The sequence below is a fragment of the Anopheles bellator genome, chromosome 2 (genome assembly GCF_943735745.2).
Source record: "Anopheles bellator chromosome 2, idAnoBellAS_SP24_06.2, whole genome shotgun sequence".
In the NCBI taxonomy this organism is placed as follows: domain Eukaryota; kingdom Metazoa; phylum Arthropoda; class Insecta; order Diptera; family Culicidae; genus Anopheles; species Anopheles bellator.
The window spans coordinates 25,436,634-25,460,428 of record NC_071286.1 but is presented as its reverse complement, the minus strand read 5'-3'; the positions used below and the strand labels follow the sequence as shown (position 1 = coordinate 25,460,428).

The window sequence follows — 23,795 nt, the reverse complement described above, 5'->3', positions numbered from 1 at the left end:
GGACGGATTGAAAGCAGCCACCTTTGGCGCTCGCAGCCCTTCTTTGCTTCGGATCGGCGGCAGTGCGGGTGGGCGATTACTTGGCCGTCCCATTATTGATCTGCCGCAGCAGAGCAGAGACGGTGACCGTGCCGCTGCGAGGTCACCCCATCACGTGAGAAGGTTCACCGTATGTTTTGCATCACTACCGACGGTGACTTCATCATCCGCGACATGCTGCAGGGGTTGGGCGTGTGATTCTGAATTGGCAACGGCGCTCCGCGTTCTTGTGTACAAAGTGTAAGCAAAAGTAGGCTGAGAAAGGAATTCAATCCCCGAGTGTATATGTGATATGAATCCCGTGTGTGATATAAAATGAATCAAATGCGTCAGTTTTCTAATAGCCAGCTCGTCTCATTCTAGGCTCATCAGTGAAAAGTCAGTGCAACTCCGAAGCCAGTGGTAGGCCACGAAGAATCCTTTCCCAGAACTGCACCACGAGCAAAGTGCGCAAAGTGACGTGAAGGTGAACGATTGTGTGCCTGCACCGAGTGTGTTTTGGTGTGTGAAAGGCCACTCGCCTGGTTTACCGGCCTTCTCACACCAGCGGCGGCGGCGGTTGATTGCCAGGTTGCACGGAGAAGCTATTAACCCTGCCCCGAACGCCATGGATATCGTGCGAGCCGCCAGCGATATGTTCTGGTCGACGAAGGTTTGGCTGCCGCCGAATGTCACCTGGGAAGACATTCGGCCCGGCGTACGACCGGATGTAAGCCACGCCGACTACCGGCACCTGATCTACCCGATTCCGCTGGCCGTTGTCATCATGATGCTTCGGTCCCTGGTCGAACGGTAAGTCGTCCACGGCGTCCGTCCGTCCCGATGCCGACAGATAGTGGAAGAAAAGTATTCGAAAAATGCAAAAAAATGCCTAGCGCGTCCACTCGAACCGTGCGTCGCAGCACATAACCTCAATCGGTGGTAAATGGGGTTTCTCTTCGGACGCGCGCAGTGTGTACACACATTCGATCGCGGACGAAAGCGGAAGCGTGCGTAGCCCCATCTGGCCACCTTTTTCTTTCCGTTCGCACCCACCCGGCCGTTACAACAGCCGGCGAAACGGTTACGCCCTTATTACTACGGACGAACGAAAAACTACGGGAGAAATCAAAACATTCGCGAGCGCACCACCACCATTATTCCGTCCGGACGCTGCGGTCGGTTGTGGACGTGCGCTCGTTAAAATGCATTTCCTTTCGGGGGGTGTGGCGCGCCTGTTATGGTGGGTGTCCAGTCGAACCCACGAAATGACCTTATACGAGGCCGCAGATTCGGGCCAGTTTTTTTGATCGATTCGGATCGATGTTGTTATTCTCTGAACATTCGGTGCGTACCGGGTGCGTACTACGCGCTAACCGCCGCGGAATAACTGTAATGTGCCGTGTGAGCCACTAACTAAATTGAAAGTTAACGGTAGCACTAATAATGGTACGATAGTTTCCACACTCCGATCGCGGGGCATCGATTCCATTTAAGCACAACAACTAACCACACAATCTTAACGAAAGTTCACTAAAAGAATCTTTAATGAACACATTTTTGCATCACACAATATTGGACCGTTTAGTTAGTTTCCCAAGGCCTATTGGTGTTAATTGTGTTTTTGTTCCACGGTGCATTCGGCACATTCCGTTTTGGCTCGGGTTCAGTTTTCTGTTGGGGGCCTCTCGTGGGGTCGCTTTCGGATACTTTCTCTGGCCGCTTTGTCGTTCAGTTTTTTTTTTCTCACCACACTCCCCGAGGTGGGACCGCGGCGCTGTCCGCGACTCTCCCGTCGCATAGCCCTCGGTCACTTTCTTTCATAATTTAACGGAGTACCTTCACGAGCATAGCTTATGCTGAGCGGTGCCTGTGCCCTGCCGACCAATATGTCAATGGAAGCGTTCGGAAATTAACTAAAAAAAGGGTGGGCCAATGTTTCGGTCAAGTGATTGGGTGAACCCTTTCGGTGCCCGCACGAACGCAGCCCGGCGATGGCGCGCGCGGCATGATGACTAAACCCTTTCCTCTAAGGTTGTTCGATTTCTTGATTGAGACCCGCCGCCGGCGATGCGGCGACGGGTTTCCGGTTGAGGACATAAAATTATGTTTTTATGACACTTTCATGAGCAATTAATGGAACGGAGCATTCCATTGCTGCGGGTCGAAATGAAACCCGAAATTCACTGAACAACAATATCATGGGGGTCATTCGTCGTAATCGATTTCTTACGATCATCATCAGAATGGCATTCGAAATGGCATTGGGGAAATATTCGAATGTGAAAGAATTCGACTTCGACTTTGATCCCTTGGCGAGGTTTGTACTGTATATGCAGCCGATTTTTTGTGAATTTGTGTCGAAAGGGGGCCTTACTGATAGTGAGTAATCTAATCACGCTTGGTGACAAAAAACCCACGCAACGCAACGCCGACCCGTTCCCGAAAATGGCGTCCAACAATCGAATCTACAAATCACGAAAAGACGACGCAACGCGACGCGACGAGAATTACGCAACGAGGGAGTAGACGCCCGCGTCCACCCACCCTTACACTTCACCGAACGGTTCTTTTTAAGGGCTAGCGATAAGGGTGGCCTCCCGGGTACGTTCGAGCAATCGATCGTACGCGCAAAATTCGACACACTCCGAGCGACCTGATGAAAACTGATTGATTGCTCGTCGATGATGGCCACTTTGGGGTGATTAAATGCTACCTGCGCAGCGGACAGAATCGCACGGTGCATGTTAGTGCGCTCCTTGGTGATTCATGCTTTCGACATGCATTCGTCATCAAAACCGCGCGATGGTCGCGTGTTTCAGGTCCCGTCTGACTCAGAGCCCAACGGCCCACGGCGGCTAATGACGTACTTTGTCCACTGTTTTTTTTTAACCAAATCTAGATCAGTGTTTACCCTCGCGTGGTTAGTAGACGACCTAATTACAGTACAGAACGTCACACACGGGCAGCGTCGTCAAACATACGACACCATTGTGTCGCCTAGCGGTCTGATGGACTGTGAAGATAATTTCAATAATTACACCCCTTCATTATGCTGTCCGGGCTCGTGTCCGTTTTCCCCCGGGGGTCGGTTTTCACAGTTTCGGGGAGGTTATGCTGACGAGAAACCATCTCCAGCCCAGAAAAAGCAGCACCCATCGCATGCTGGCTGAAGAACAGGTTAGTTGCGAAGTCCACGAGTAGTTGGTTCGCGAAATGACGAAGATTCATCGCGCCATGCTCACCTCCCGATCAGCTGCTGCTGATACTGATGATGGCTGCTGGCTCACGGGTTAATGACGGAATCCGACCCGGCCGATGCGAAAAGAAGATAGCAAAACAAACATTGCGGAAAGCGATCAATCAACGGAATTCACGTTATTAGCTAACGTTAGCAACAGTCTTCAGCGTTCACACTTCAGGGAGATAAACGTACGCTGTATACGGTGCACAGTGCGTTATCCACTCGGAATCGCTATCATGGATCAGTTATAAGTAAAACTTCAGTAGCCGTCCGGTTCGCTGTGGGGAAAAGATGGATGACTAACTCTACGACGAGTGTCATCACAAAATTCAACATCATCCTGGGTCCGGGTCTCCGAAAATGATGAAAAAAGTTAAAAATAATTTCTTACTTTATTCGTCATTCGCCGACCGAAGCAGAAGCCAACGAATCAGTATGGATTCGAGGAAACAGTTGGCATGCCCATTGCTTGGTGTTGATAGGTTATAGGTTTGGATGTCCTTCATTACATTAAGACAATCTGTGTCTATATTGCCGGATTTCTTATCTTTTTCAGGATTTATAGCATTTTTTGCAACATGAAAGCGGTCTTGTTGTGATCAATCCGATGCATTGGAGATTGGGCTAATGTTTCGTCTTATTGTAGCATCCGGTGTGCGAAATATTACCCTTAAAAGTACAATTAATATTGAATGCTAGTACGCAAAACATCACGCCATAGTGGACTGCGGTAAGGCTTGGAAGGCACTTCCAGCAGTGTCATTGCTTCCATTAGCGCCACACTAGTTAGCACGCCTTTTGCCACTCAACATGCGCTCCGTCATCGTCGTTCCCAAATGGCCAGTTCATGCCAAGCATGACATTTTTTTTCTTATTATGCCCTTGTTTTTGCACCATACTTTGTGGCCTCTCTCTTATCGGGTTGGTTGAGCTCGTAAAGTTGAGCCATCGTTTTTCGGGTAATCTTCCGAACCATATTGCACCGATGGATGCCAACTTCATGCGAGATCGAACTTTGCCGCAGCGATAAGCGGCACACCGTGGCTTGAAGGACCTTAATTTATGATCTAGTTCCAGGCTGCCCTCCCAATGGCGTATTCAATGGGGAGGGCCACTGCATGCTTAGTGACGAGGCTCTCTTGTGCAGGTGTTCGCTAATGCGCCATAGAGAACCAGTGCAATTCGGAGGTTCCACCAATTCGGACCCCGTCAACATTTACAACGGCAGTGTAGTGTGCAATGATTCAGCTGCACCCACAAACGATAAAGAAATGCCTGATAAGAGAGGGAAAGAGAGAGACAGTCGTCCCAGAAGCACTGAACGTTGGATGGAACGCTGGTTCCAAGGGTAAGCCTCCAGGTTTACGGCCAGGAGTAATCTTCGCGATGCGGCAATCGTCTGATGGTGAAGAATCGTTTACGTTTCCATGGTCGTGGCGGAACCCCAATTAAAAGCTATCGCTATCCAAATATGTGCTTCCACGGGACGGGGTGAGGCCCTTTCGTTCAGCTGTCAATGGCAATGCTCCATCATCGGTATCGACGAGGCCCAACCGAGGGAACCATTTTTTACAAAATTAGGGTCAAATGGATGTTGTGCAACTCGTCAGGGCCAGTCTGTCGATCGGATGACACTCATTTTCCTAATCGGCGAAATACAATATGAACGGCAACGTGTTTATGAGAAAAAAACACGTTTCGAGTAACATATTCGCTTTAGACTTTGGTGTGATGTTAGATTTACATATTCCTATGTAGTTTGATGGTTGATTCGTATATTTTAACAACGGATGCCAAAGATTTCCGCAACTAATCGTCGGGTGTTTTATGCGTTTCTCTTTCAGGTTTTGGATTGCACCGATCGGCAAAGCAATTGGTATCAAGAGCACTGGACCAAAGCCACCGAAAGCTAACAAAACGCTCGAAGCAGCGTACAATTCCAACAATCGGCTGAACCACAAAACGGTAAGCTATCTTCCAAATGAAAAGGTTTTTTTTTCATTTTTGACCACAATGAACATCACGACGCAGGTTCTAATAGTATTTGCTTGGCCCGTTCAATTTGGAGTATCATGCTTTAGTCCACTCGCCAACTCAGCACGGGCATAGGTCACACCGAGTTCACAACGAGCTCTGCATGTTTGACGGTTGATGAATATTTACCGACGGATACCCTTTGCCAAACCGTGACTTCAAAGAAATCGGTGTTGAAACACGCATCGCAAAGTATCGGGACAGCGGGAGGTCATGCGAAGAACCCCAGCGCGAGCAGCACACCCTGCTGCTCTAGATCGTGGTCGTGTGGTTCCCGCGTTTCGTCACCGTTCGCAATAACCTCATGGCAGCTCCACGTGGGTTTACGATGGCGGAGCCGTGCTTCGGCGGAAGTGATAAGCTTCGTGCCCTTCCTTGCGGATGTTCGCTTGGCGTTGGTCGAGATTAAAGATTGAAGCAATTCGAAATTGTTCAGGATGTCCGGACACGAATCCCGGTGTAGACGGAAAAGGTTGTTTACTCGTTCGCTCGCCTCTCAGCTGGGCGGCCAGGCCAGGGCGTCGGTTGCTGATAATGCTGCATCCGCTAAACATTGATCAACCTACCATACACAGCACTACCTGTTCGACCTGAAACAGCTTTAATATTTTCGTGTTTTTTAAACAAAATCATTCTGTTGTTCAAACAATGAAAGCAATCCGCAGCCTGGATGTTTCATGGAAGGAACATTCAGTCATGGCGTTTCGTGGTACGTGAAAAGGATACTCCATTCGCAAAACCAAGGTCGAAAAACGTCAAACAGTGTTGCTGCATAATTTTATGCTGTATCCTTCTCTAATGCATTGTCTAAAATGCGAAGAAGAGATACTTCCACCGGGACGGGGTCAGAAAGTTGGCGCCGCACTGCTGGCGACCTAAATGTGCCAGAATATGTATGGTTTTTTTTCGGAAAAGCAGCAAATTTAGTCAAGCACTTGGTAAAATTGGCCCAGCTGGCGAAGCCTTCTAAGTTTGGCTGCAGTTAATGTCGTCAGCATGTTTTTGGTGGTACTGGGGAAGAACCATCCCATTTGAAACGAAAGTCTGACCGACTGGTACGGGTTTGAGATTTTCCTAAGCTCCTTTCCTTCACGCGAACAACAACTAATGTATTTTGATGAAGCTGTTTAATCAAATGTGTGAAAAATTGACGGTAGATCTACACTCTACTCAAGACTACTTGTCGGAATGCAGACGGCAGACAAACATTTTCAAATGGTTTATTTCAAGACTACAATACTTCGAACGAAGGAAGTTTCTATTTCAGGCGTCGAAACCAACTTGCCTTCGACCAAAAAGTGCATCCGCTAATTGTATATCCTTTTGATCGATGCAAAGCAAGCGGGTGGCTGACGAACGCCTTTGCATTATTCATAAACACAACCGTCACAACGAGCCGTTCCTTGGGATGGCGACTTTGTGCGCTCCAATCAAACAACATCGAAGCAAACACAGCATCTCGTCGTGTTATGTCACTTGATGCAACATAAAATTTATATTCTAGAAAATTAATTAAAAACAGCTTATTCATTCCAGCAGCCTCATTGGAGTGCTATCGTGTTGCAATGTAGTCGAACAAAAATCCGTCCACTACAGCCAATATACCGGCAAAGTGCTAAACTGTTCGCGCACGCGATCATCAGCACAATCCTTCACGGCCACGTCGAATGGAAGCAAACAAACGAACCCATCTCTCGCGGACGGAGCGCGAGTTTCAAAATCCGCATGCAACACGCGGCAATCGCACGTTTCCGTCAATTGGGGAATCTTGTGGTGGACTCCCCTCTTCCGATGGCTCACCGTTTCATGCCGAAAGTCCCCACGACGACAAAGACAGCGTCAGTGGTGGCAAGACGCTGGAATTTACGTCGCTGGAATACATAATCTGTCCCGTGTCTGCCCCTTCGCCGGTGGAGTTTCTGTCTGACGAGCAAAAATCGCCTGTAAAGCATCATGGTCAGTAGTGGTCGGTCTGACTGATAACTGAGCGCGGTGGATGTGTATTTGTTTGTCGCGACTGCTGTTAGTGGTTGTTGGCGAGCTTCACGTATGCGGTTTCGCTATCTCCCCCGCGATATTGTTCCCTGCTTCGTGCCACGGCGGAGTCCGGACGGTTGGTTGGTCGCCGTCGTGTATGAACGTTAATGAAATTGACGCGAACTGTGTGCTATCATCGCCATCGGGCGCTGCAGCGTCAGTTCTGATCGTCATTTAGAGCGCAATTCTCGGTTCAGTCGCCAGATAGCGATGCCCGATGCCTCACCGACCTTCCCCGTTTCTATCCGATAGGTGGATTGCTGCGGTTGAGGTGCAAAGTTACGTAAGAATTGGTTACCCTTCGGGGACAGCCCCCCATCGGACGACCTCAAACTGCAATACGCCTAGGTGACGCTTCGGATGTGTGCGAACATTTGGAATTGCGTCTAAACAAAGTTTTTTGTTTAGCATAATTCATCTTGGACTCCAAGTTTCGTTGTTTTCCTGAATCTTTTGTCCCCCAAAATAATGTTTACAACATTCCTCTGGCATAGTTCGGTTTTACAGTTAAGATGATTTAAATTTGCAATACTAAAAAAAGTTGTAAGATCTTGCCACAGGAATGCTGGAAGTAATGAACCAATCGTTGCTCGATGAATAAATTACCACATTTCCGGCAATTGCGCTGTCCATGTTCCGTTTACCTTAGAACAGTGCTGAGAATGTTCGTTCGTTGCAGTGCCGTTTGTTTTTTGTCGGCACCGGCGCTTTCTTTATGGCGGTCCGAAAGATTGGCCTAGTTTGGGGGAAGAAAAATGTTGGCCCACATTATGTGGCTCACAATGCCGCAATGTAACAGAAACCGAGCGAACATCGTCGCACTCAACCAGAGACCAGGGAATGAAAGCATAGAACATTAATATTCGATGAACGGCGCGGAACTTTTATTGCGGAACCGTTGGCGGGCGGATCCGTAATATAAGTCGGGACTGGGTACTAACGAAATTATCACAGTTTTCCGTACGGTCCGATCTTATTTCCGGGGTTTCTCTGGTCACCGATGGTTCCAGGGTGAAGAAGACTCAGTGTTTAGGTTTAGGTAATTTTTTATTCAATAAATTCACTCTGATCCAATGTGTGCTCAATGTGGTGTTGAAATATTTGCCATGTTTCGTGCGATTATGGGCTCAATTATGGTGGCCAAATATGTTTTAGCGCGGCGCGAGTACGCCGTATGGAAGTATCGCTCTTCGCACTTTCGCCAATTGAACTTCTCTGATTGAATTCCAAAAATACACTTCCGTAGTATTTCATAACCCTGAAACCATCATAACTCTCCGTCATTGAGCGAACCAATTGAGAGAGTGGCGACCACTAGAAGGAGCCAGGGCGCAGGGGGCGTCTTGCAGCAAGCTAGATACCGTTGAACCGCATGACCCTCGCGAACTGGGTGAATAGGATCACGGCCATTTCTCGGCACTTGGTATGCCACGAGAAATTCTTCGGCCAACTCCGCTCACCGCGTGTCTGTATGCCGTCATCCAAGTACCTTTTACCGGGCCATTTAAATTGATCCATCCGACGGCGCGGGACCATCTCCGGTGTGGAAGCGCCCGGTTGTTTATTTAGTTTTTTTTTTATTGGCGAGGAGCACCATCGCAACACGCTCTCAGCACACGCAAAAACGCGGACAACGATTGCGTGTCTGTGCATGTGGCGGTGGGTAAAGCCAGCTCGTCGTACTGACTGCAACAACGTGAATGTTGTTTGTTTTATGTACGCCCGGCGACATAGTGTCCACATTAGCAGTGGCGGCCACTGAGGCCTGCCTATCACAGCAAAAAGATCTTTTAAATCCAGAGAGAGTGAGAGAGAGCGAGAGAGAAGGAGGAGGACATTAATCTGCGTCCATTTAGTTGAGCGCCAAAGAGCTTGGTTGGTGCAATTACCGTTCCAGCGGATATGTTTATGTAACGGTCTTCAAAATTAAAAAGAAACAATTTGTATGCTGTTTAGATGGTTTAGGTGACGGCCTTCGGTCAGCGTTTTCTCGAGGATTCAAGAATGTGGCCCGTTAATTCCATAATCGGAACGCCTGGATGTTGTAAAACTGCCCTCACATTTAACGAGTTTGCCAAAGCACACGAACAAGACGGAGTCTCAGAGCGGACATCAACTAGTGGTTCATGTTCGCTCCGCAATGAAGAAGACTCTTTTTGGGCCGCCGAGCTGAGAAGTGAATGTTGATGACCTAATTTAAATAATCGACTCGTCTTTGCCGAAACTCTTCAGCTGCAATGCAGTTCTGTAAGGCTGATGGTACGGTGTGTTTGAACAAAAAATATATTTTCTCATTAAATCGGCTAGTTGTAACTGTTGTAAAAGAAATCATTTGTGGGGATTGTTGATGTTCGGTTATCTATAAACATCCCTCGTAGGTTCGCCTCAGAAAAACGCCCAGCGTGGTTGTGGCTCACTTTTAACTGCCGCGAGCACAAACTGTCGTGTGCTCGGTTTGTGTAATTCTGTGTACACAATCTCCGTCCTCCGATTTGATATTCATAAAACATCTCAAACTTAGGCAGTAAATTCCCTACACCGAATCCGCCCACAACACGACGCTAACGCTGCTGCCCGTCGTGCGATAGGTGTCCGTTTCCGGTTTCCGTTGCCCTCCCTGAATCTTTCCGCTGGACCGGGCACTGGGTCCGATATTTAATTTGCATCGACGGTCAATAACACGGCAATGTCTTTTTGGTTTCGTCCCATTCTTTCCGCTCGCAGACGTTGCGCCTCACGAAGCAGTTGGACATGACGGAGCGACAGGTGGAGTACTGGTGGCGGCGGCGACGGGCCCAGGACAAACCGACGACGCTGGTGAAGTTTTGCGAAACCTCGTGGCGGTGCATCTACTACACGTACAGCTTCATCTTCGGTTGCATCGTAATGTGGGACAAATCGTGGCTGTGGGACATCAAGCAGTGCTGGTACGGCTACCCGCACCAGTCGGTGTCGAACGACATCTGGTGGTATTACATGATCTCGATGGCCTTCTACTGGTCGCTGACCGCATCGCAGTTCTTCGACGTGAAGCGAAAAGACTTCTGGCAAATGTTTGCCCACCACATGATCACGATCCTGCTGATGGCCCTTAGCTGGGTCTGCAACCTGCACCGTGTCGGCTCGCTCGTCCTACTCGTCCACGATTGTGCTGATATTTTCCTCGAGGTAAGCGGCGGCGGCGGCGGTGACTACCGGCCCTGTTTGGGGGTCACTACTTGAGTCCGTACTTAAATTTTACCTCCTTTTGTGGTTGCAGTCGGCGAAGCTGACCAAGTACGCCCAGTACCAGAAGGTGTGCGACACCATCTTCGCCTTCTTCACCGTGATCTGGATCATCACGCGGCTCATGTTGTATCCGCGCATCATCTACAGCTCGTCGGTCGAAGCACCCCAGATACTGCCGATGTTCCCTGCGTACTACATTTTCAACACGTTGCTCATACTGCTGCTGGTGCTGCACATCGGCTGGACGTATTTGATTCTTCAGATTGTGGTGAAGGCAATCAAAGCAGGACAGGTAAATGGCTGGCTCCGGCAACTCGATTGGCATTGTATTGGATGATCATTACCTTGTATCATCCTAACAGATGGAGGGTGACGTGCGGTCCAGTTCCAGTGACGAAATCTCCGATAGTTCGGAAAATTCTCGCCCAACCCTTTCGAACGGTGGAACGCCCAAAAAGCAGGCGACACCAAGCAAGAACGGGACGACGGACCGACGGATGGGTCAGTAAAGGAACGGTGTCTCGCATTGGGGCACACCACCCGGGCCATCACTACTCATCACCATGAAGCTGGAACATCACGACGATGGCAGGCGCAGCTGCCTACGGTGCTGCTGCTTTTGCTGCTTTTGAGTGTTACGGCAGACAAGCCACTGATCAAAAAGCCCCTGTACCCACATATGAATGAAGGAACAGCCCGTTTATTCTACTACTTGTTACTGGTCCCTCCTCCTTCTGCTCCTTGTTGCGGTCGACTACCTATTATTGCTAAAAACAAACAAAACACAAACCGACAACGTGCGTGCAACAACGCCGTGGCCTTCGCCTCACCAGTGTCTGCTATCCATGGCGGTGTTGTTTGGTGCATAACTAATGAGAGAGATGGATGGTCCACGTTTCGATCAAGCAACAAGCAAACTACCAAAACGCAAACCGGCGGAGGAATACTTTTCACGACTCTTGTTTGGTTTTCAGTGCGCTCCGCTACCAACCCTGATAGGCTGATAGTTTGTAAGAAAATGAAGTTAAAACGCCGACGAGGGGAGCATGAGAAAGCAGCGGGATGGACTTCGACACGTTGGGCGTTAGATTAGAGAGGAAGATCCACTACAAGACGCGCACAGGTTCCGGCGCCACTCTTGCGCCGCGGAACTGAGGCGTAGAACAATGTCAAACCTAAAGAAACAGTAGAGAGTAAGGTATTTATTAGCTTAGTAAATTGGCAGAAAACAAAACAAATCCAAGCGCCGCTATTCATCAGCGGGACCGCGCTGCGCCGGGCGAAGGAGACAGTGGACAGTCGGGACATCATGATAAACCGACGGTAACGATCGATCCGAAGAGAGAGAGAGAGAGTAAACGCATATGATCGCTGTTACTGCCGCTGCGACAGTTGAACACGCTGTGTTGAAGCAAACGAGCTTCGCGCGGGAAATAATAAACTGTTTGTACATTACTCTGCTACACTAGAAGCGACTAAACAAATCAAACCGAAACAGATCGAAATCCACATGGGCAAACGGTGGGCCCCCGGCAGTTGGCCAAGTTGGCTACGGCATGGAAGTTGATTGCAATAAAATCCATTTTTGGATATCTATCTAAAACATAGAGCGAGACCAACACCGAACCGAACACATTCCGTTACCGCTTCGATTCGTGCGTGCAAACTATGATTAAGAATGTTTTCTTGGTGTCTTCGATGTTTCCATTGGCGTCGAAAAGGAAGTAAAAAGAGATAGCAAAATAGATTGCAAACCCGTAAATGGCCCTCATTGTCATTTTTGTGAACATTCGAATTGGTTTTCTGTGTTTGCTCTGATGAATACAAAAGTATGAGCATGGCTCACTACGCGCGGATGTTGAACGAAGTGCATTTCTAAACTGACAAGGAAGCGATTCAACGTTGCACAGTATAGCTGCATTGGCAGGACTTTAATTAATAGGCTTTAAAATTGGTCTACAAACGAGCCAAAACTTACCGATGGATCCCATTTGAGAATGCTCGAACATAATGCGTCATGAGTAAAACAGGAGAAGGATCATCCGGAAGAGAAGTTGTACAAAAACAAGAGAATGATATATTTCTCGGTTTGTTTTTTATTCGGCCCTTTATCATATTCTTTTGGATATTTGAGATCGTTTACAGACAAGTAGCACGCATTGGCCGACGAATGGGTTTTATACCTTTTTCCAAATGCTTTCTGTGTTACGAGGTATCAGCTAATTGTTTGAGTTTGCAAATAAGTTTGCAGTTTGCAACCGCGCCAGTGAAGGTACTCAAATCGTCTATGCGTTCGTATTAAAATCACAAACTGGAAGCTGACGGTCGAAAATGAAATGAAATGAAATGAATTGAAACGAATGACTGGTAGTAAAGGAATCATTCATTCAATATTATAAGAGAAGGGAGCAGATACACTAGGATTAAAAAATAATGAAGTGGTTTGCGTTGTTCAGGCTGAAGCAGAAAACACAAAACTTTGCACGTGAAAGACTTTCACAATCGAAAGTTTTGCTTGAGTGTCCTTAAGAAAACAACAAACGCTTATGTTCGATGTGTCACCGTTTTTCACTGTTTTGTTTCCCGTCCTCTAAATGTATCGCCTAAACGCCCAGCCAATGAAAGGCACCTTTTCGCGTACGTGCGCGTTCGTTGTCTTCTGCTGAAAGGCTTTCTAGCTAAAAAAAAAGGGTTTATAAATAAGTCATCCTCCCACACAGTCCACAAAGATTAACCATGGAACTGGCAACTAATTTGTCAGCGCGCGCGCGCCCGAGCGTCAGTGGTTCGTAAGAATCCTTTGCCGACAGTAAAGTATGTGCATAAGACTCTAATCCCTTCGTTGAGAGAGAAAAAAAAGAAATATATTAAGAACTACGGAGGTAGAAAATGTGCTAATGTTGCGTTGGGGCAGGTTAAAGGGAACCATCGCACCAGGGGTGAATTCTAATCCAAACCAAATAGAAAATAAAGGACAGCAATGTTTCGGGGGATCAACCAGAGGAAAATGCAATTTTCACAGAACTCTATAATACACAACAAAAACTGATAGCACCCGTTTTCTTGTACTCGAAGAACGTCCGAAACAGCGGGGAGTGTAGTTTTGAAAATAGTTTTTATTTCTAAATGTAATTCCACTAGTCAGTAGTAGTGTATCTTGTTTTAGACAAAACAATCCGTTCCGTGTTTTCCCACCGGTTGGCGGGAAAGGAAACATTTAACGAGCTTTTTCGATCACTCACTCATCACACTCATATCATCACCCGTACAAGCGTCCGCAACTGTTCCGCTGACTGCTGGTTGAACCATTTGCCGATGTTTGTACCATTTGTTTATCATTTCGTTCTAAGTATTGCGGTTCGCGATTCGTGCTCCTAACGAGATGTGCTCTCTATTTACAAAGGTTTTGTGGTCGTTTGTTTGTCATATTCTACACAGCGTAGGGATGTTCGAAAACCATAAACCATTCAAGAAATCTGACTTCTTACTACTATATGTGTAGCTGACTCGCTCAAACATGCTGGTGTTTTGCAGTGTTCAAAAATTTGCTCCGTATTTGATCGTGGCTTGGATGGTCAGAAAACTGTAGTTAGAAGAACACCTATTCGCTGCCTATTGAAGAGAGTCATAACACAAAAACTAAATATATTGTATAAAAGATGAAAGCTATCTCTTCAGTTCCCCAGCATATCCTATTTACACCGAGCTGCCTAATGCGTGCGGAACGAAATGAGTCAAAAGGTGCCCACAACGATATCGCTGAAACGCTCCACGGTGCTCGAGTGATTCGTTGTTTTGAGTATTGCCCCGCCGTCCGCCCGATCGATTGTGGCGCTTCGTAATCACAACGATCAGCAATCATAAAAGCGTTTTATAAAACCTGACCTTAAGCTAGAGATGAGCCGTAACCGTAGAAGTGTTCGGTCCCTTGTTTTGCCACGCTGTACAGCTAATCGAAAATTAATTTGACTCTCCCAGCACGTTACATCCGTTACACCCATTCGGCCCGGTGCTATGACTTTTTGCCTCCGAGCAGTGGTGTCCTTTCGGCGGCAGGGGCGGTGGAAACGGATGATGGTCCGGCAGCCGGGGACGAGGATGGGCCGGCCGCGCTGGTGCTCGTGCCGGTGAGAACACCGGGAGCGAGGGTACGCAGCGGATGACTGACTAGTGATGGTTGGGCAACCGAACCGAAAGGCCGGAAACCACCCGGACCGAAGCGACCCCCAGCGGATGGGCGTGATGGGAATATGGTCGATGAGGTGGTGCCCATATCCAGCCGTAAACTTCCACCGCCGCCTTGGCGACGCAACTACGAAACGAAAGAATGTCGTTAGAATGCCATTTCTTAAAGACACTAGACCCACGTTCATTGCCTGTACTTACGTGATTGTGATGCAATTCGTGCAGGTAAAGCGTACTAAGACACATGTCGGCCGTGGTGAACTCATGCGGTGCCGTAACGTTCGCAGGCACATCACCATAAAGGCTGTAAAAACATGAGAAGCATTAACCCCGTTAATTCGAATTCGAACCACGACCACTGCAAAACGTGGTGCTCACCTGGACAACAGTCCATTCCGCGATCCACCGGCCGGCCCTTCTCGCCGTGTCATACCCCCACGGGTACTGAAAGTCATCCCTTCCGCTCCGAGCGCACCGTATCGACTGCATTCGGGATCACCAATCGCTCCACCGTCATCAAAGTGTCCACCGGGACCGGTTGATTGTATCGGAGCGGTCCCGCTGGTCGGTTCATCTTCGGTTTCGTTAATGTCGGCCAAAAAGGTACTTCGGGTTGGCATCGCTCCGGTTACCGTGCTGGTGTCGGGCAGATTTTGCTGTAGCATCCGCTCGAAATCATACGACGGCGGTGAGAAGTGATAGTGGTGCGAAGACTGCACACCCGGGCCGTGGTGCAGCAGCGTCGGTGGTGGAGGTGCTGGACCCGTTTGTTGCTGTCCGTAACCGGCGGGGATCATCGAATGGATCGGTGGGATCGGCGACCCGAACCCGCCGAGGTGCATCGACAGACCGAGGGCCTGCGAGTTGGATAGGTTGTGCGTCTGGAGGATCGGTTGAATGATGGACGAATACTCCGCACCCATGCTTTCCATCGACAGTAAACTCTGGCCCATGGCAGTCGGGTTTTGCAGCCCCAACAGCATGCCCCGCTGACGGTTCAGATCCTGGAGCGCATGCCGCTTGATGCCCTGAACGAACTGCTTCGCTTCCGGTGGCATCTGCCACGTTGGATTGGTGAGCGTGAAGTGGACGAGCGACAGCTCGGTCTTGCCGTGTTCACCCTGATCATACGGCTTAGCCCCGGCGGTGGGCGGTGGTACCGACGGACCCGGTCCCATGTCAGTCGGTGACATGAGTGGTGTTTCTCCTTCGCTGTCACGGTCATCGCCCACCACCGGTATCTGCCAGTCGGGATTGCCGTGCTTCCGGACGTCCATCTGGGCGAAGGAACATACGTCACCGACACCGATCACGTCGACGGTGAAGTTGCGGAAGAAGTCAACCAACTGGGGCGCTTTGGGCCGCACATCGTACAGCAACACAAAGGGCGCCACCAGTGGGCTGAACAGTTCGTTCAAAATGTACATCTACGAATGACGGAGGAATCGACATTATGACCAATTGCTTAGCGCATAGGAATCATTCTTTCGATAATACTTACAATTTTAAGCTGGAAAAACAGCTCAAACTGTTCACGTACGGCCGAGCTGTGCGCGTGACCACGCCACGTCGCGGGCAAATAGTGCACGTGGGCCAACACGTTACGTAATAGCTGCTCCGGACACCAAACCATGTTCTCATCGGGAATGAGAGATCTTAAGAAATGAAACAAAACGCATTTGTTATATAAATAAGAGTGATACAACATAAGCCGCGCTATATTACCTTGCAACAACGCTGATCATGCCGAGGATGGTGAAGAGCGTTAGTACGTGCTGCACCTGAAACACGTCCTCGTCGTAGATCGCCAACAACAGGATAAGGGAAGCGACACCTCCACAATCGAACGCTATGTTCCTGCAAGATCATTGAAGAAAGCTCATGGCCATAGGTTCATGCTAATGCACGCTAAAACTATCTGTACTGACCTCGCAATGACGGTGAGTAGAGGAGACGAAAAGGAGTTCACATACTTGACGGCTGGGCGGTAGGCACGGGTCAGTCGTGCGTCCAGCTCATGGTCAAGTTCGTTAAAGTGCCGCAGGTACAGCTTGCCGTACTGTGACCAGCATCGTACGCCCAGTGTGCCTGGTTCTTTTTTGATTAACTAACGGATGCATTACGAAGAGATGATTCAGTTCGTTACAATTGACAAAATGGTATTCTTTTCTACTCACATCAGCGTAATTGAAGAAGAAGTACATCAACTGGCAGAGGAAAATGAAGGGCGAAAGGACGAGATTTGCGATCGCGACCCAGAAGATTTGCTTCGACAGTTTCGCTGCCAGCTCGTTCCGCATGCTGGGCCTTTTATATTCGGGCCGCAGATGCCAGTTGTTTTCGAACGGTGACCATGGTCCCCCTGGAAGATGGAAGGTAACGAGTGAGGAAAGGGGTGCGGCGAGGTCGTTTCTCCGTTACCCGTACTTACAAAAAAGTAGTAATCCTATGTTGTAGCGTAGTGCTTGACTCAGTAGCACAACGTTTCCTAGTAATGGCAGCTTCTTCGTGGCCGGTAGCAACGATTTGTTCATCATGGCCACCATGTAATTTTTAAACCTAAAAAACATTATAAAACAAAACGGTCGTAAACGGCCACTCCGTGAAACGGATCTGTCCTTACCTTAATATTCTATGATAAATATCTAGCTCAGTCAGTTGCTCCTTATTGATACTCATCTGTATCTCGGATTGCACCTCCCGGATGCACTTCTGCACCTCGTGCCACGTAAGATTGTCCAGGTCGGCCTAAAACGAGAAAAATCCAGTCCTTAGATTGTGGTGCAACGGTCACCAAATCGTTCTACTCACATCATCGATCTTTAGCGCCGTGTTGAAGAACATTTTAATATCCCAGAACTGGAAGAACTGGTAGAAAAATTTGAACAACCGAAACGTCCAGAACAGTCCGGCCAGCACCAGCGCTAGCCACTGGAAGATCCCGAGTTTGGCCGCACATTCCGACACACCGAGCATGGCATCACCCAGCGAAACTTTCGTTTCGTTCGCAATGATTTTATCACTATTGGCAAAGGGAAGCATGATGAGTGGGAGCAATCAACACAACGTACACCGCAAGGGTGAAGATCGGCAAAAGATCGTACCGAAACAGTATTTCGTAGTTGATGCAGTTGAACATGTACGTGATCAGCACCACGACAAACACGAACTGGAACAGCTCGAACAGCTTCTGCAGCATCATCACGTAGAAGCCGTGCTTTTGGTGGTAAACGTACACCCGGGCGAAGAAGGAGTCCAAATCCTCGATGTGATTCCATCGTGCTGCGGAAAACGAAGTCGATCACTAAGCCGCCCCCTTTTTTGGCACGAAATCCGCGCACTCACCTTTGCTAGTCTCTGGCACGACGTGTATCACCTGCGGTGTGTCCTCCTCGTCGATCGTTGTTGGCGAACGTTTGTCCGTGAACGGGTTCGTGTCCTGGTTCGAAAGCGATTCATACGTTTTTGCGTCGAACTGCCGTTTCGACGTCATTTTGTTGATTCGTGTGCCGCCACTTCACTCTGTTCCAACGTGCTGCTTCTTGTCCGCCCGTTTCGTCCACTAGCCTTTCTTATTGCGGTTCAACGATTCGGCGAGCCTGTGCCAGGTTTACACATAACCCGCGGCGAATTGCGAATTCGCGGCAGTTCGGGTCAGGATGAAGCGGGAAAACTGTTTACACTGGCCTAAAGTCAAACGACGGCATCGGCATTTGTCTGGTGACCTACTGTGGGAAAGGCGGCCGCAATCAATCGTCCTGTTCTGTTCCCTCTATGGGCGTAGTGTGAGAAAACAAAGCGAAACGAATGAATCGCGCGTCCCTTTCGCGTCGGCTTAGTTAAAAATAAAAAATAAACTCAGGAAAAGTGGAGCAGCGCTAATCTTTCAGTGCAACAAGTACCCCGACGACACGCCATAAACACTGAGGTACGGTGCTGCCACACGTGTGAAGATTGTAAACATGATTGGCATTGAACGCTTTCTTTCGTTTGCCATCTTTTACGTCGGTTCGTGTTTCTGCGGGACATCGATCGAGATCAAACGCCATTCGAAATCGAACGCACTTCCATGGTTTATTGATATCGTTAAGCAAAACCACGAAAGTCTAAACCATTTCGCGTTATGCGCCGTTTCTCGTTGTCACCAACAATGTTTGTTGACAAACGGAACAGATGGTGAACAACAACAAGAAACGGCACAAAGCGGACACACCGAGAAGCGAACACTCGCACCAACACAACCGCAAACAGCAGCATTCACGGGCACAGCTGTCGCGCGCGTGGTGGTTGCTTTTTTGTCGTTCAATGTCAAACCCGTGAATTGGCAGGTTTCCCTTCGACGACCAGAGCGTCGTATTTTCACTCGATTGCGAATTACGCACTATTTTCACTCCTCTGTTAAATGGTTGCAATTAGTACGCTTTTTGTAATCATCTGTATTGGGTGGTGTTTAATGACGGAGATGCGTCTGCTGATTGGTGAATTCTGCGTTGCTTGATCCACTTTCAATGTCTTTCTCATCTTCTCATTCACGTAGCATCCTCTCGAGAAACAATAGTCCGCCCCTCAAAAGCAGGACAGCAAAGGATTCCCTCCGAATGGATGAACCTTCCTCACTCTTCGCGACTCGTCACAAACGTGCCGTGAACAATTGCACGGTCACAGTGCGTCATGATAACTTTGTGGTCTTTTTATGGTAATTCGAGCTGAACAGCGACAAACGAAGGCACGTGTTTAGACGATCGCAATCATTCGCATGAAATAAAGAAAGACTGGTTGTTGCGGAGGAACCATGCGTAGAGTTTTTTTTCGCAGAAACCCACACACACAAGCGCTCTTTCCGACCGTTCAACTTCCTTCGCACCAGCTGATTTCATTTACATGCACACAGGTCACCGCTGAAGCACAACAAAAAGAAAAACGCTGTATACCAAGCTATTTTCGAATAGTTTTAGCACACACAATAAAGGCACTGTTTCCTGCGTGACTGCTACGATGCCCCAAAGACGCAACTCTAATCTCAATTATTCACAAACCGCTCCCGGAAGCGGTGCGCCAACATGCGGAAAAGCTTCCTCCAAAGGGTGCACATATGGGCGCTACGACGTAGCGCTTGGTACGCAGTTTCGCACCCACAACGGTGCTGCAGGAGCCAGACAAAGGAAGTGCACCTGCGAACGCTGGTGCTGTCTGGGCGCCTAAGTAGCTGTTGCAGTTTTGTTTTCTTTCAACCGACTTTTAACGTTTGCACGCGAATGAATGCGAATGGAACAGATGTTTGGAGCGCCGTGCAATTCGGACACCGTGCTGTTGTTGATGTCTGAACGCAGAAAGCATAAAGCGACAGAACGCATTTCGCGTGAGCAGTATCGTTGGTGAGCTACACTGCCCCGGTGGAAAGCACTGCTTTACGGCGATGGCCGATTTAGAACAGAAAATCCGTGATGAAGTCGTGCTATTCAACATTTCGCTCACCTGCGCTTGTTCTTCTTACGACACACCACACGACGAAATGTTTCTACTGATTGCTCACTCACGATTAGCGAGCGAGTTTGAACGGCAAAACTGTGTTTGTTTTCTTCTGTACCTGTTTCTTGACAGCTGATGGCGTATGGTGGGCTATATGAGGCGTAACGTAGTGTTTTTGACATTACAGATTGCTGCGCCTCTGTCTGCTAACTGCTGCGCCTCTGTCCAAACGTTTACGGGTCGGCCGAGGCGTAAACCCGAACGTAAATACTTTTGCATACGCTTTGTATACAAACAGAGGATAATGTAAGTTCTGATTTGCTGGTATAGCAACAAAATCGAAAAAAAAACAGAAAAAAAATCAAAAATCAATTTATTTCTCTTCTTTTTCTATTTTTGCTGCCACTCGAAGCGTAAACGATTTGACATTACAAATTAATTTTACGCTAGTTTTCACGCCTCATGTAGCCCCCCGGTATCATTTTCGAATATTCCTCCAGCTACTGGAACCCAGATGGCACTACGAAATTCAAAGTTGAACCCGTTCTGGAACTGAATATCGAGCTACGATTTATGTTTCAATAGTCAGTCGCAGCGAGTGCATGTTAATCAAGACAGATTTAGTTGGTCCGTTGTCGGACCCAGCTTTATTTTTGCCTTACTTTGCTACGCTGATGTCCCACTTGGTTGCCATCGTTGACTTTTCGAAACACGGGCAAGTTCGAACAGCTGTCAAATGAGCGACTTCGAGGAGATGTCTCAAACGTCAAGAAAGCGTACGGTCTCTGCGAAGTGCTGCTGTTCGACTGCTACCAGTGCAACATGTCGACAATTAATTTGCCACTGAATTTAACCGTGCGCGTCCACCCGGTGGTCCTGTTCCAGATTGTGGACGCCTTCGAGCGACGTAATGCAGACTCGGAGCGTGTTATCGGAACGCTACTGGGTGAGACAGGGGGCCAATGAATACGGAGCTCGCTGCTACGGCGTAACATAACCTCAATGTTTGTGCTTGTTTCACTTTCCCGTTCCGTCACAGGTTCCGTGGACAAGGGTGTCGTCGAGGTGACGAACTGCTTCTGCTTGCCCCACAAGGAGCACACCGATCAGGTGGAGGCAGAACTGGGCTACGCGTCCGATCTGTACGAGCTGAATCAGCGCGTCAATGCATCGGAAAACATCGTCGGTAAGACGGGGCAATCGTGTACGTTACAGGTGTCATGATACTGATGTGAGCTTTCCGTTAACAGGTTGGTGGGCTACCGGCCAGCGGGTGACGAACCATAGCTCGGTCATCCACGAATACTATGCTCGCGAGTGCACGAATCCCATCCACATGACGCTGGACACTTCGCTCACCGGTGCCCGGATGGGCCTGAAGGCGTACGTTTGCGTATCGCTCGGGGTTCCCGGGGGCAAGAGTGGATGCATGTTCACACCGATCAACGTCGAGGTGACGAGCTACGAACCGGAAGTGGTCGGTCTGCAGCTGTGCATGAAAACGATCGGTCTGCAGTCGAACCCGAACCGTCAGCGTACCGTTTCGCCGATGCTGGATCTGGCGCAAGTCACCGACGCCTCGGGCAAACTGTTGACGTTACTCGGCGAGGTGCTGGCATACGTCGAGGACGTGCTGAACGAGAAGCAGCAGCCGGTAAACACGGTCGGACGCGCCTTGCTCGATCTGATCCACTCGGTGCCGAACATGACCGGCGACCAGTTTGCGCAAATGTTCAACTCGAACGTCAAGGATTTGTTGATGGTGGTCACGTTGTCACAGCTAATTAAAACTCAACTGCAACTGAACGAACGACTGACGTCACTGACGTCGTTCCTCAACTAAACGGGCGCGGGACACTTTGGACGGGTGCTGAGCGGAGTGGAGCACCCCTCTTCGAACCGTCACTACGAGCGGGAGAAGGATAGTTGTGGAAAAGTATAACAAGAAAAGTGGACGAGCGTTGGGAAACGGTAAATTATTCCAGAATCGTGTATCATCGATGGGTACAAATAAAACGAAGCTCATCAAGGTGAGAGGGCACCACAGAACTGGCTTGTGTTGTTTGTTTTCGAGTAAAATCGAGTAATGTTCATTATTTTGAGATCAAACTTGCTACACAGAAGAAACCTAAAAACCAATGCACCATGCACTATGTGTTGCAATCTTCAGTATGCACCATGCACTATGTGTTGCAATCTTCGACAGAAATACCTCGTTGCGTTGACGGCATGCAAACGCATCCGAAATGTTGACATGTCACGTGTCGATTTATTCATATTTGCCACAGTGGTCAATCACCTGTCGGTACTCTGTGGCCCCTGTGGACATACAAGAAGAAAAAAAAAAGTGCGTTGCATAAAACCGTAACACGTGGCGTGTGTCGTTAACTGCATTTTAAAATTTCCTCGCACCCGCGAGTGACCTATATCTTCGTAACAAGTCCTTTTGTTGAATAAAGCTTGACTAGGAAAGAAAAAATTGTCCCTCTCTATCGAGTGTTTCATTCATTTCTTATTGCCGCGAACACGCCCCGTCTGGTGATCGGTAATAAATCAGTCGAGAAAAAACCGAATTACTCAACATCGTTCGATTATGCGGCAATGCACGTTGCCGCGTGGCGACGATCGACTCTCAGGATTATCTTTTGGATTACAGAAAAGAACTGTTATTAATAGCGGCGACAACTGCTGGGCTGCTAGCCGGTGATGGATCACTCCGGTGCCGTCGATTGACCGAGAATCAATCCATCAACCGGGCCATGGCCGGGAATGATCTAAGCGCCGTCTGGCCGTTACCGATGCAATCTGCCGTAACATCCGTCGCGTTAGTGACCACCACCACGAAAGGTTGAAGGTCAGCGAAGGGCCACAGCAAATAACATAGCACCGGGACGATGGTTTCGCGATCGCCCCAGCAGGAAACAAGGAGCCGAGCCGAACCGGACGCTTTGTTTTTTTAATTTCCAAACTAACAGTTAGCAATTGTGCCAGCCGGTCATTATCCACTCTCGATTTCATCGATTGTGCAAATATGGCGCCGAGGCACGGACAGCGACATGTATGCCGTCAGTTGCGATGCGTTCCCGACCATCAGCCACGATGCGCAACGGTGCAACGTGGGCACCGGCATTCCTGGGCTCATAGCTGGCGAGCCAAAGTGGCCCCTTGGTCCGCCGCCCCCTGTGTCCGGTGTGCGTCGGGGCTGTCCAGGGGCTGCTGCACATCGGGGGCGCCCGTCGGATTATGTCATTTGAGCAATCCGATCTTTTAGGTTTAGGTTCTTTCAGACTAATTACAACATTTTGGATTAGTTTTGCGACATTTGGCTGTCGAGTGTAGCGTTACCTAGCGAGCCACAACCGAAGGGCAGCAATTTAAACATTCTAAGCCACCAAGTCCTCACGACTGCGCACCCCCCATTGGTTGGGGACACATTTTGCTCCATTGCACGTGTGCGCCGAGAAAACAAAACCTCGCGCTGCAGGCGAAGAAAAGTTTGATGCGAAATTGGATCAAACGAGATCCCGCACTCGTAACCAATCAGTTGGGCTTGGGCGCCCTTTTACTTCTTGCCCGCTGG

General features: G+C 48.8%; 3 protein-coding genes across 3 annotated transcripts; 2 read left to right on the top strand and 1 right to left on the bottom strand.

Moving 5' to 3' along the window:
* Positions 1-409: 409 nt before the first annotated feature.
* Positions 410-12,907, top strand: LOC131212860 (ceramide synthase 5). The gene is made up of 5 exons (XM_058206913.1): positions 410-831; positions 5,107-5,227; positions 10,058-10,501; positions 10,593-10,853; positions 10,924-12,907. The coding sequence occupies exons 1-5, from the start codon at positions 647-649 to the stop codon at positions 11,068-11,070; spliced, it is 1,158 nt and encodes a 385-aa protein (XP_058062896.1). The 5' UTR covers positions 410-646; the 3' UTR covers positions 11,071-12,907.
* A 762-nt stretch (positions 12,908-13,669) lies between these two features.
* On the bottom strand, positions 13,670-20,284 carry LOC131212379 (autophagy-related protein 9A). Its single transcript, XM_058206220.1, has 13 exons — positions 20,222-20,284; positions 18,092-18,518; positions 17,851-18,028; positions 17,558-17,768; positions 17,370-17,494; positions 17,178-17,305; positions 16,924-17,108; positions 16,675-16,853; positions 16,472-16,603; positions 16,248-16,401; positions 15,125-16,173; positions 14,948-15,050; positions 13,670-14,873 (listed from the first exon to the last, which is right to left on the bottom strand). The coding sequence occupies exons 2-13, from the start codon at positions 18,237-18,239 to the stop codon at positions 14,574-14,576; spliced, it is 2,892 nt and encodes a 963-aa protein (XP_058062203.1). The 5' UTR covers positions 18,240-18,518; positions 20,222-20,284; the 3' UTR covers positions 13,670-14,573.
* A 707-nt stretch (positions 20,285-20,991) lies between these two features.
* LOC131209317 (eukaryotic translation initiation factor 3 subunit F) lies at positions 20,992-22,256 on the top strand. Its single transcript, XM_058202361.1, has 3 exons — positions 20,992-21,161; positions 21,255-21,401; positions 21,466-22,256. The coding sequence occupies exons 1-3, from the start codon at positions 21,038-21,040 to the stop codon at positions 22,056-22,058; spliced, it is 864 nt and encodes a 287-aa protein (XP_058058344.1). The 5' UTR covers positions 20,992-21,037; the 3' UTR covers positions 22,059-22,256.
* Positions 22,257-23,795: the final 1,539 nt, after the last annotated feature.

Bases quoted from the DNA above. Each gene is read 5' to 3' on its own strand.
- LOC131212860 (XM_058206913.1), top strand. From the start codon at position 647: ATGGATATCGTGCGAGCCGCCAGCGATATGTTCTGGTCGACGAAGGTT. The intron at 5,228-10,057 runs GTAAGCTATCTT...TTCCGCTCGCAG, and splicing joins ATCGGCTGAACCACAAAACG to ACGTTGCGCCTCACGAAGCA. The intron at 10,854-10,923 runs GTAAATGGCTGG...TCATCCTAACAG, and splicing joins AGGCAATCAAAGCAGGACAG to ATGGAGGGTGACGTGCGGTC.
- LOC131212379 (XM_058206220.1), bottom strand. From the start codon at position 18,239: ATGACGTCGAAACGGCAGTTCGACGCAAAAACGTATGAATCGCTTTCG. The intron at 16,174-16,247 runs GTAAGTATTATC...CGTCATTCGTAG, and splicing joins TGTTTTTCCAGCTTAAAATT to ATGTACATTTTGAACGAACT. The intron at 14,874-14,947 runs GTAAGTACAGGC...TTCGTTTCGTAG, and splicing joins ACGAATTGCATCACAATCAC to TTGCGTCGCCAAGGCGGCGG.
- LOC131209317 (XM_058202361.1), top strand. From the start codon at position 21,038: ATGTCGACAATTAATTTGCCACTGAATTTAACCGTGCGCGTCCACCCG. The intron at 21,162-21,254 runs GTGAGACAGGGG...GTTCCGTCACAG, and splicing joins TGTTATCGGAACGCTACTGG to GTTCCGTGGACAAGGGTGTC. The intron at 21,402-21,465 runs GTAAGACGGGGC...TTCCGTTAACAG, and splicing joins TGCATCGGAAAACATCGTCG to GTTGGTGGGCTACCGGCCAG.